The following is a 12,377-nucleotide window of genomic DNA, read 5'->3' on the forward strand; positions in this document are numbered from 1 at the left end:
CCAAGCAATGAGTATATAGGTTTGAAACTTTTTTGGGAAGAAAGTGTGTTAGACATTATTCAACGCTAACTTCTATGTGTATGAGAGGTATCTTTTGTAGGAAATGCCTTATGCGTAGATATTTAAAGAATTCGCAGTTACGGATTTGGAAGTTTAAGTGGAGATATTCAAACAACAGAGCAAAGGAATCAAACAGGAGGGTCTTTATTAACGTGATTCTGAATTTCCATAAATGTAGGTCTAATTCAGGAAATAGCAACTCCAGAGTCTCTATTGGGGCGATTGATAAAATAGGAATAAAGGGCGGGGGAGTATTGTTTATGGAATAAACCCCAATTTTAAATTCTAGATGATGTAGAGCAGAGAGCTATGAAAGAGCCTGAAGAGGCAATAAGGGATGTGCAGAGAAGGACTTTCAGATTTTTTTTAAGGCACTAATTTCGATTTAGTTTTTGTCCATTGATATAACAACTCACTTCCCCCCCAGATTTTGACTTAATCTAGCTGGGAGGCTATATAATAGTCATGCAGATCAGGGAAGCCCAGACTTCATAATTTCTTAGGTTTCTTCATTAAAAGGCTTGAGAAACAAGGTTTTTTTCCTCCATCCAGACAAAAGTGTTCAGTATCTGGTCAGCCTTATTGAAAAAGGATTATGGGTGGGGGATTGGTACAGTGTGGAATAAATATAGAAGTGTGGGTAAGGAGAACATTTGGAATGCTGCAATCTTCCCCACCCAGGAGACTTCATACTTAGAGATTTGTGACAGTTCTTACTCTAATGAGATCAGAAGGGGAGGGAAATTAGCCTTGTAGAGACAGATAGAATGGAAGGAGTTACCTGCATGCCTAAGTATGCGATTTGTTCTGACTGCCAATCTAACGTGAACTGCCTCTGCAATGACACTAACATGGTTCTCTGTATGTTAATTAGAAGTATTTGGGATTTCCCCTCATTGACTTTCTAGCAAAACAGAGTGCCAAAAACCTTAATTGTATTTAACGCTTCCCCAAGGGAGGTTTTAGGATCCTCTAGGGTTAGGATTACATAATCAGCGCAAAAGGAAATACAATGCAGGTAACCTAGAATATGTACACTGTTGATGTTGGGGTTTTACTTGATAGCCTGAGCTAGAGGTTTGCTAGACAATACAAATATTTGAGGAGAAAAGGGGCACCCCGTCTGGTCACATCTGAAATTTGAAAGTCATCAAAGTTTCATTTACAAAATCCCTCGCAAATGGAAATGAGTAAAAAGTGTTACTAGTCAGTAAGATCAGGACTCCGAACGCCATACGGTTCAGCAACAAGAAGACAAACCATCACCTCCCACGGCTGAATGCCTTTTTGTAATCTAGGGTGAACCAACACAGCTGGAACACTCAATCTGTCTATTACTTCTACGAAATCGATGCACCTTTAGATTATTTTCTGTAGGATGTCTCCCCTGAATGAAGCCAATCTGGTCTGTAGATATCAATGAAGGCAGGATGGGAGGTAGACGGAGTGCAAGACACTTTGCCTATATTTTCAGGTGTGTGTTAAGAAGCGAGATGGGCCTGAAATTTTGGGGGACATCTGGAATTTTACCTTTTGTGTAGTGTAATTGTTGGTGAAAGCATTTCACTTGGAAATGAGCCTGTCTTAATTACATTTTGAATGGTATCCAGAAGGGAGGGGAATAAACAGAAAATGTTTTGTAGTATTATAGAAACCAGGGTGGAAGAGAATATATAGTTTTGAAAAGTTCCTGTATAGTGTTTGGGGAAATTAATTTGTCTATCCGGGTCTGGGAAAGGGAGGGAAAGTTCAGTGTGGCTAAAAAGGAATCTATATCGGCTAGAGGAGGAGGTGTGGCCTCTGGGTTGGGGCATAAGTTATAAAGGGAGTAGTAATAGTTTTAAATTTGCCAGGCAGTTGCCAAAATAAACGTCCCACAATACCTTAATGAATGGGTGTTGAAGTATTAAAAGAAGATGAAGCAGTCCAGACTTTAAATGTCCATAGCAGATTCTAAAAAGTTCACATGCTTTCCTTAACCAAGAATCAGCAAAAACATTAGTGCATGCCCTCATCATCTCCCGCCTTGACTACTGCAACCTCTTGCTCTCTAGCCTCCCTTCCAACACTCTTGCACCCCTCCAATCTATCCTAAACTCTGCGGCCCGCCTAATCCACCTCTCCCCTCGCTACTCCCCAGCCTCGCCACTCTGCCAATCCCTTCACTGGCTTCCCATCACCCAACGACTCCAGTTCAAAACATTAACCATGACATACAAAGCCATGCACAACCTGTCTCCTCCCTACATCTGTGACCTAGTCTCCCGGTACCTACCTGCATGCAACCTCAGATCCTCACAAGAACTCCTTCTCTGCTCCTCTCTTATCTCCTCTTCCCACAATCGCGTAAAGATTTCTCCCGTGCATCCCCCATACTCTGGAATGCTCTACCTCAGCACATCAGACTCTCACCTACCGTGGACAGCTTCAAGAGAAACCTCAAGACCCACCTCTTCCAACAAGCCTACAACCTACAATAGCCCTCAGTCCAGTAGACCACTGCACAACCAGCTCTGTCCTCACCTATTGTACCATCACCCATTCCCTCGCGGGCAGGGTCCTCTCTCCTCCTATACCAGTCTGTTTTGTACTGTTAATGATTGTTGTACGTATACCCTCTTTCACTTGTAAAGCGCCATGGAATAAATGGCGCTATAATAATAAATAATAATAATAATAATAACAACAACAGAAAAAGTACAGGATTATTATGTCAATCCCCCTATTTCATCCATTATTTTTCTCTAGTCAATCATGTTTTCAACCTTTATTTTTGTCAGCCTTATATGTTTTGTATCAATAAAAACCAAGTTTATACATAAATATACAGCTCTGGCAAAAATTAAGACCACTGCACAGTTTTATAAAAATCAGTTTCTCTACATGTCGATTCCAGTGTCAGTTGAATTGCAACCAGCGTACACCTCATTCTACTGGCCAGGAGTGGCATAAGGTCACCCAAAAGTAGTGTGAAATACTGGTGGAAAGCATGCCAAGACACAAGACAGCTGTGATTAAAAATCATGGTTATTCCACAAAATATTGATTTCTGAACTCTTCCTGAGTTAACCCCTTCAGCCCCGGGGCACTTTCCGTTTTTGCGTTTTTGTTTTTTGCTCCCCTTCTTCCGAGAGCCGTAACTTTTTTATTTTTCCGTCAATCTTGCCATATGAGGGCTTGTTTTTTGCGGGACAAGTTGTACTTTTAAATGAAACCATAAGTTTTACCATATGGTGTACTGGAAAGCAGCAAAAAAATTCCAAGTGTGGAAAAATTGCAAAAAAAAGTGTGATGGCACAATAGTTTTTGGGATGTTTTATTCACGGTGTTCACTATATGGTAAAACTGATGTGTGGGTATGATGCCTGAGGTCGGTGCGAGTTTGTAGACACCAAACATGTATAGATTTACTTGTATCTAAGGGGTTAAAAAAATTCACAAGTTTGTCCAATAAAAGTGGCGCACGTTTTGCGCCATTTTCCGAAACACGTAGCGTTCTTATTTTTTGGGATCTATGGCTCAGTGACATCTTATTTTTTGCGTCTCGAGCTGATGTTTCTAATGGTAGCATTTTTGCGCAGATGCTACGTTTTGATCGCCTGTTATTGCATTTTGCGTAAAACTTGCGGTGACCAAAAAACGTAATTTTGACGTTTGGAATTTTTTTGCCGCTACGCCGTTTACCAATCAGATTAATTGATTTTATATTTTGATAGATCGGGCATTTCTGAACGCGGCGATACCAAATATGTGTATATTTATTTATTTTTTAACCCTTTAATTTTCAATGGGGGGAAAGGGTGGTGATTTGAACTTTTAGGTTTTTTTGTTTTTCTTTAATTTTTTAAAACTTTTTTTTTACTTTTTTTATTTTATTTTACTAGTCCCCCTAGGGGGCTATAGTGATCAGCAATCCGATTGCTGATCGCTATCTGCTGATCACAGCTATACTGCTGTAAAGAGCAGAAATAGTCACTTTCTTTTTTCCTCTGCTCCGTGCCGAGGAAGAATGAAAGTGAAACTTCGTACCAGCAGGCGTCATCACATGACGCTGTGCTACGATGGCAACCACCGAACGTCACGTGATCACTCACGTGACGTCCGGAGGGGGTGGCGGTAAGTAAAAAACATGGCCGCGCGCATATAGATCTCGCTGCCAGACTTTGGCAGCGAGATCTAAGGGGTTAATGTTCCAGGTGGAATGCGATTCCACTCGGAACATGTAGGCACACATGTCAGCTGTTGAAAACAGCTGATATGTGTGCCGATCTACGCCGCCTGCCCGCGGCAGGGGGCGGGGCTTACCGGGACACGATCCATGACGGAAAGATCCGTCCATGGTCGTGAAGGGGTTAAAACATTAGTATTGTTGTTTCTAAATGATTATGAACTTATTTTCTTTGCATTATTTGAGGTCTAAAAGCAATGCTTTGTTTTTTTGTTATTTTGACCATTTCTCATTTTTAGAAAATAAATACAAAATATATTACTTGGAAATTCGGAGACATGTCAGTAATTTATAGAATAAAAGAACAAATTACATTTTACTCAAAAATATACCTATAAAGAGAAAAATCGAAAATTTTGCAGTGGTCTCTTAATTTTTGCCAGAGATGTATATGTCCTCCTCCTGGTAGATATGTCACCTTCCTGGTATATATGTCTCTATCCTGGTATATATGTCTCAATCCTGGTATATATGTCCTCCTGGTATATATGTCCCCATGCTGGGCCCATCCTGGTATGCAAGTCCCGTGCCTGGAAATTATGTCCCGCTCCTGGATCCATCCTGATATATATGTCCCCATCCTGGTTAACTGGTCTCCTTCCTAGCATATATGTCCTCCTCCTGATATATATGTCACTTTTCTGGGCACCTTCTGTTATATATGTCTTCATCCTGGTTTATTTGTTCCCATCCTGGGATATATGTCCCATCCTGGGCCCCTCCTAGTATATATTTCCTCCTCCTGGGCCCATTCTGCTATATATGTCCCCATCCTGTTTTTTGACTCCTTAATAGTTACATAGTTACATAAGTTGAAAAATGACCTAGGTCCATCTAGTTCAATCTTCCTCTACCAATTATACATTTGTCATTAAGTCATATATATTCGACAATGTTTTATGTACTGAGGAGTATTATCCAGCCCTTTTTTAAAAGCTGTTATAGTATCTGCCATTACTACCTCTTGTGGTAGGGCATTGCACAGTCTGGCTGCTCTAACTGTAAAGAACCCTTTCCTATTTAGCTGCCGGAATCTCTTTTCTTCCATTCATAGGGAATGCCCCATGGGCCTTAGTATTGTCTTTGGAAGGACTAAGTCATGTGCCAATCCTTTATATTGACCACACATGTATTTATACATATAAATGAGATCTCCTCTGAGACATCTTTTTTCTAAGCTAAACAAATATAACTTTTTCAATCTCTCATCATATGGAAGGCCTTCCATTCCTTGTAGTAGTCTAGTTACCTGCCTTTGAACTAAATCTAACTTCTGAATGTCCTTTTTAAAATGTGGAACCCAAAACTGGATCCCATATTCCAGATGTGGCCTTACAAGTGATTTATACAGAGATAACAATACGTTGGGATCACGGGATCTAATCTCTCTTTTTATACACCATAAAATCTTGTTTGCTTTTGCAGCTGCTGCTTGACATTGAGTGCTGCTGCTCAGCTTACTTGTAACCAGAATACCCAAGACCTTCTCCTGTTCTGTAGTCCCGAGTATACTTCGATTTAATGTATATGTAGCTAAAGGATTACTTCATCCTAGGTGCATTACTTTACATTTATCAACATTAAACCTCATTTGCCAAGTATCTGCCTATTCTGACATCTTATCCAGATCGTTTTATAATATTGTACTATCAAGGTCAATTTTTAATATCCTACATAGTTTGGTGTCATCAGGAAAGGCTGACACTTTACTATCAATCCCATCCACAAGGTCATTAATAAAGAGATTAAAAAACATCGGTCCTAGCACGATATCATCTGCTGCAGCTAATCGGTAAGATCAGCTGTTCTCCAGTCCTATTGTGACCGCGTACTCCCGTGGTCACAATAAGCTCTGAAGAAGCGAGGGCGCATGCGCCGCCCTCTCAGGCACAAGACTAGGTAATGCGGGCTTCAGAAACATGGCGTTGGAGATAAGTGCTATGCCGACGCCATGTTACTAAATAGAAAAATTTGCATAGAGCCAGTGAGAGGAAGGAACAGGCGGCGGGGGGGGCGGGAATCCAGATGAATACCCACCTGGATATTATCAACAGAGGTGCAACTGTCAGTCAAAAAGATGATGAATTTTTAAACTTCACAAACTTGGATTTCAAACCCTAAACATCAGAGCTGCACAAAAATGGTATGTACAGATTGTGCCTGATAGTGCCAGTACTGCACTGGCTTTACCTTATATACGAAAATCCTGATGTTTGGTTCCCTTTAACTTGGTATTATATTTTAAGGGGCCGATACTATCCCTTGTTTTCCTGTTGGCATTAATGTATTTATTAAGATTTTGGGATTTATTTTAATGTCCTTTGCGATTTTTGTTACAGTACCTAATTTTTCTTGTTTGATTTCTTTTTTACATTTCCTATTCATATCTTTATAATGCTGAAATGCTATTTCTGTATTCTCAGCCTTCAAGAATATATATAATACAGTATATATTTCCATTTTGCTGGGCCCATTCTGCTTTATATGTCCACATCCTGTTTTTTGTCTCCTTCCTGGTATATATGTCCTCCTCCTGGTATATATGTTCCCTTCCTGGGCCCCTCCTGGTATATATCTGCCCATCTTGGTAAATATGTCATTATTCTGTATCTACCGCAAAAAAAATCATTTTATTCGCCTTCAACAGGTCCCACATTGCGTGGCGTTCTCTCTGCGCCACAATGCATTTCAGCTGCATGTGCGCCCTTAGACCCCTGCAATTGTCCCGCCCCATCTTCAGCTCATGGAGCACTTACCGTTTCCCTCCGGTAGCTGAAAATTCGCTACCACCGTGGCTCTGCATCACCCGCAGCAGTGTGATGAGGTTGCAGAGTGAGGAGCTCATTACACTGCTGAATGCTGGGATTTAGGATAACGCGGCCTGCTCTGACCCACTGCCCCTGGCTCCACCACATGGCTAATTTGCATGTGTTGCACTTGAAGTGCTTCACATGCAAATTAGCCATGTGTAGTGCCCGCAGCAATAAGGCGCAGGGTTTAATAAAGCTAAGTAATTACCCTGGGCCCAGTATACCAGTGAGGGTTGTAAAGCCCTGATGGTGGCCCTGTAGCTGATCCACTGGCCAGAATTGCCCATTCCCCGATGATGCAAGAACAGGCAGCTTTTCCTCTGTAGCATCAGATATGCAGGGACAAAGAATCTGGTCAGATCCAGCCAGCTTCAAAGCAACACTTACAAGCTATATTGCAAACAGCTTGCAAGTGTGAGATCCTTGCCTAGAAAACCGGCCACCTCTGAGACTGCAGACGTGGCAAGTTGCCGAGGCTACAAGCAGTCCCCTATAAAATTAAGAATCCCTGCATTCTTGAGAATGGAATGAATATTTAATTACAACATTAAATTCTTGCAAATTTTCCCTTTTTAAAAAAGATGAAACAAATACATTTAACAAATAAATTTATATGTGTACTTTAATATCTCTATAGCAATACTTTTCAAAAAGGAATCACTTAGTGTTATACCAACCTGTTATACCAAGTAAAATTGTAACAACTACTTTTCCAGCAGTGGCTATTATGTTGCCAATAAATTCTTTCAGTTTAGTGGCAATTGAGGCAACTTTGCGGAGAAGTTTTAGCTTTGCACTTTCTTCTGCCTCTTCAATCTCATTGTTTTCATCAAAATCTTCCTCATACATTAATGATTCATCGATGTCCGTTTTCCCAACTTCTGCCTAAATTGCAGAGTATGATAAAGTCAATTTAGCACATTTACATCACGGTAAAATAATCATAATATGAACAAAAGGTTGACAAATAACAGTTGCTGGTTATCTCTACTGCAGTTACCTAGATTTATGGCTAATATTTAGGTCTATACAAATTCTGAAAAGTTTATGTGAACTAAAGGGTACTTTACACGCTGCGATATCGGTACCGATATCGCTAGCGAGCGTACCCACCCCCGTCGGTTGTGCGTCACGGGCAAATCGCTGCCCGTTGCGCACAACATCGCTAACACCCATCACACGGACTTACCTTTCCTGCGACTTCGCCCTTGCCCGGCGATCTGCCTCCTTTCTAAGGGGGCGGTTCGTGCGGCGTCATAGCGACGTCACACGGCAGCCGTCCAATAGCAGAGGAGGGGTGAAAATGAGCGGCCGAAACATGCCGCCCACCTCCTTCCTTCCTCATTGCCCGTGGACGCAGGTAAGAAGATGTTCGTCGCTCCTGCGGTGTCAAACATGGCTATGTGTGCTGCCGCAGGAACGACGAACAACATCGTACCTGCAGCAGCAACGATATTAAGAAAATGAACGACGTGTCAACGAGCAACGATTTTTCATGTTTTTGCGCTCATTGATCGTCGCTCATTGGTGTCACACGCTACAATGTCGCTAACGGTGCCGGATGTGCGTCACTAACGACGTGACCCCGACGATATATCGTTAGTGATGTTGCAGCGTGTAAAGCACCCTTTAGGCTATGCGCATGCTGAGATTTTGTTGCAGATTTGGTGCAATTTATCGTGCAGTTTGTGGCTCAAATCTGCATGTTTATTCTTATTCCAGTAGTGATGAGTGAACTCACAGATATTCGGAATCGGTTGGACTAACTGGACAGCCTGGAATTGATCCCGGATATCTGGCCAGACACCAGCCCCGATATAAGTCTATGGGGACAAGAATCCGGCGCTTAAAAATGGTGATAGAAGAGATAGGAGGATTAGAGCAAGCAGATTATACTTACCAAGACTCTAGCACGCCTGTAACTGCTTTCATCCGGGGCCGCTTATTTACCTTCATGTATATTCACTGCTTTCCCCACCCACCAACAGTCCTGGCATCTGTGATTGGTTTGAGTCAGAAGCGCCCCCAACCTGTGTGACAGCGTCTGACTGCTTGCAATCACTGACCCTGTCTGCAGGTCACTGTAGATTGGTGTAAAATAAATAAAAAAATAGTTGTAAGGTCCCCCAATATTATGATACCTAGCATAGATAAAGCATATGGCTACAGAATGCAGCCCCAGCCGTGGGCTTATCTTGGCTGTGTATCAAAATGAGAGGAACTGCAACTTTTTTTTTCCTATTTAAATTATTAATTTAACAAAAAAAACGTGCTGTTCCCCCCAATTTTGTAACCCAGTCATGATAAAGCCAACAGCTGGGAGCTGGTATTCTCAGGCTGGGGAGACCCATGCTTATTGGGCCCCCACAACCTAAAAATAGCGGCCTGCAGCTACCCAGGATTGCTGCATCCATTAGAAGTGACAATCCCAGCACTTAACCCAGCTCATCCTGATTGCCCTTGTGCGGTGGCAATCGGGTTAATAAAGGGTTAATAAAAGCCCACAGCTGCCAGTAAACCATAGATTAGTAGTGTGAGACATGTACGAGACCTTTACATTACTAATCTGTAAGTGAAAATAAATATACACAAACACAGAAAAAATCCTTTATTTTAAATAAAATACAAAAAACATCATTTTTCATCACTTTATTAACCCAAAAGCACCCAGGTCAGACATCATCCACACGAGGTCCCACGACGATTCCAGCTCTGCTACATCAGAAGGCACAGCGCAGAGCCATAGAACAATGAAAGCCCACTGTGAGCTTTAGGCAGAGACTGAACCAAAGCAATCAGCAGTGACATCATTCAGATTATTTGCGATCATAGCTGGAGGGTCCCATGGTCCTTCACCTGTGATCGCAAGTAACCTGATCTCAGGTGACCTTACTAAACTCTGTGACCTCATCTCAGGTGATGTCACTGAGTTCAAAAACCTGCATCTCCTGGCAGAAAACTTTCTTTGTCAAGTGATGCAGATTTGGTGCTGACATTTTTACACCATATCTCTGCACCCAATCTACACCTCTTGACATTACTACCGCATGTGGTTTTAATGTGTTGGGTTTTTTTGTCAGGAGGTGTAGATTGGGTCCATGAATATGATGTAAAAATGTCATTCCCAAATTTGCATCTCTTGGCCCTAAAATGCAAAAAAATGGTTTTGATGCGGTTTCAGTGCGGTTTTCTACTAGAAGGTGCAAATTTGCTACTGAAATGTCCGCATCCAATTTCAGCACCAAATTTAAAATAAAACTGCACTGAAATGGCGTGAAAAACTTTTCTTTTTGCATTTTTTGGCCAAGAGTTGCACATTTTGGTGATTAAATGTTTACACCATATTCCTGCACCCAATCTGCACCTCCTGGCAAAAAAAAAAATCACCTCAGTGATGCATTTTTTTGCCAGGAGGTGTAGATTGGGAGCAGGAATATTCTGTTGAAATTTCATCACGAATTCAGCATCTTTTGGAAAAAAAGATGCTATTTTCTGCAAGGAGATGCAGGTTTGTGAACGCAGTGACCTCACCTGAGGTGAGTTTACCTGCGATCACAGATGAAAGCCCGTGAGAACCTTAAGTTTTGATCACGAATAACCTGAGTAACGTCCCCGCTCATCACGTGGCTCATTCATTCTCTGCCTGAAGCACACAGCAGGCGGTCATGTTCAGATGTAGCAGAGCTGGAATCGTTCTGGACCTCGTGTATATTACGTCGGACCTGGGTGTTTTGGGAGTTAATAAAGGGGTGAAAGAGGGTGGGTTTTTTGTATTTTATTTCAAATAAAGGATTTTTTCGATGTTTGTGTTTATTTGTTCACAGCTAACAGATTAGTAATGGAGGGGTCTCATGTATGCTTCCCATTACTAATCTAGGACTTAGTGGCAGCTATGAGCTGTTATTAATCCCTTATTACCCTGATTGACACCACACTAGGGCAATCAGGAAGAGCCGGGTAAAGTGCCAGGATTGTCACATCTAATGGATGTGAAAATTCTGGTTGGCTGCTATTTTTAGGCTGGGGGGCCCAATAAGCATGGGTCTCTGCAGCATGAGAATACCCGGCTATTGCCTTTATCATTGCTGGGTATCAAAATTGGGGGGGGACCGCATGCTGCTTTTTAAAATTATTAATTTAAATAGTAAAACAAAAGCCGCATGCGATTCCTATCATTTTGATACACAGCTGAGATAAGCACATGGCTGAGGGCTGCAGCTTGTAGTCATATGCTTTATCTGAGCTGGGTATCATAATACGGGGGAACCTACGACAGTTTATTTATTTGTAGACCACTATAATGACCCACAGAGAGGGCCTGTGATTGCAAGCAGTCAGACGCTGTCACACAGGCTGGGGCATGCCAAGACTGCCAGTGGGCAGGGAGGAAGCAGTGAATATGTATTAGGCTAATAAGCGGCCCCAGAAGAGTGAGCAGCCCAGAAGCAATTATATCCGTGCCGGAGACTCAGTAACTATAGCATGCATGCTTTAGTCTTATTTTTCCTTTATTTATTTTTTCCCGAGTTGCCAGATCTGGATTATTAGCCAGAGCTCCCTGAGAACTTCGGGCCTAGGTCTGGCACCCGTAAACCTTTGAAATCGCGTTGATACAGACTTTTATAGTCCGGGTCCACCCATCACTATATGCTAGCAAAGTCAATGAGAATTCTGAAGTACTGTGGACACATTGCTTTTTTTTCCTTGCAGTTTTGGGTGCAGAAAAAATATGCAGCATGTCAATTGTTGGTACATTTTTTCCTGTGTTTTATAGCTCTTACATGTATTGATTTCACAAAAAAATAACTCATGTCAAAAAAACACACCAAAAAAAAAACCAAAACGTACAGAAAACGCACCAAAAACGTATGCAGGTTTTGGTGCGTTTTTATGCCACAAGGTGCGTTTTTTTTTGCAGAAAATTTCTGAATCTAATCTACAGCGTTCGCGCATACTCTTACTGTTACTCACCTTTGCATCAAAGTTCATAGGAGACATCAGGAAATAAAATTTAGACATGTTCAATGTGAAGATATATAAATACGATACTCCTAGAAATATTACTTATGAGAATATTTCCTTACTATAGTGCTCTTTGGACACTCAGATGACACACAGACCTACAGCATGAGCTTAGAAACAGGCGATAAAAAGAACACATCCTTGGTTTAGAGGGCAAGTGTTCTATTTTTACAGTTTAAAGTACTGCAACATCATTATAAGTGATTGTCCTCCAAAAAAAATAAGAAACTTTTCTTATAAATGTGTCAATCATGAGA

The 12,377-nt window shown here is 41.5% G+C and overlaps 1 protein-coding gene across 13 annotated transcripts in view; it reads right to left on the reverse strand.

Annotated features, from left to right (window-relative positions):
• PIEZO2 (piezo type mechanosensitive ion channel component 2) overlaps positions 1 to 12,377 on the reverse strand; it is a 630,266-nt gene that overhangs the window by 289,867 nt on the left and 328,022 nt on the right. For all 13 annotated transcript variants that reach the window (XM_075314549.1, XM_075314558.1, XM_075314555.1 and 10 more), the window contains exon 6: positions 7,776 to 7,983. In XM_075314549.1, coding sequence (XP_075170664.1) covers positions 7,776 to 7,983 — 208 coding nt within the window. The remainder of the gene's footprint in view (positions 1 to 7,775; positions 7,984 to 12,377) is intronic.

The sequence above is a fragment of the Anomaloglossus baeobatrachus genome, chromosome 6 (assembly GCF_048569485.1).
Source record: "Anomaloglossus baeobatrachus isolate aAnoBae1 chromosome 6, aAnoBae1.hap1, whole genome shotgun sequence".
Lineage (NCBI taxonomy): Eukaryota > Metazoa > Chordata > Amphibia > Anura > Aromobatidae > Anomaloglossus > Anomaloglossus baeobatrachus.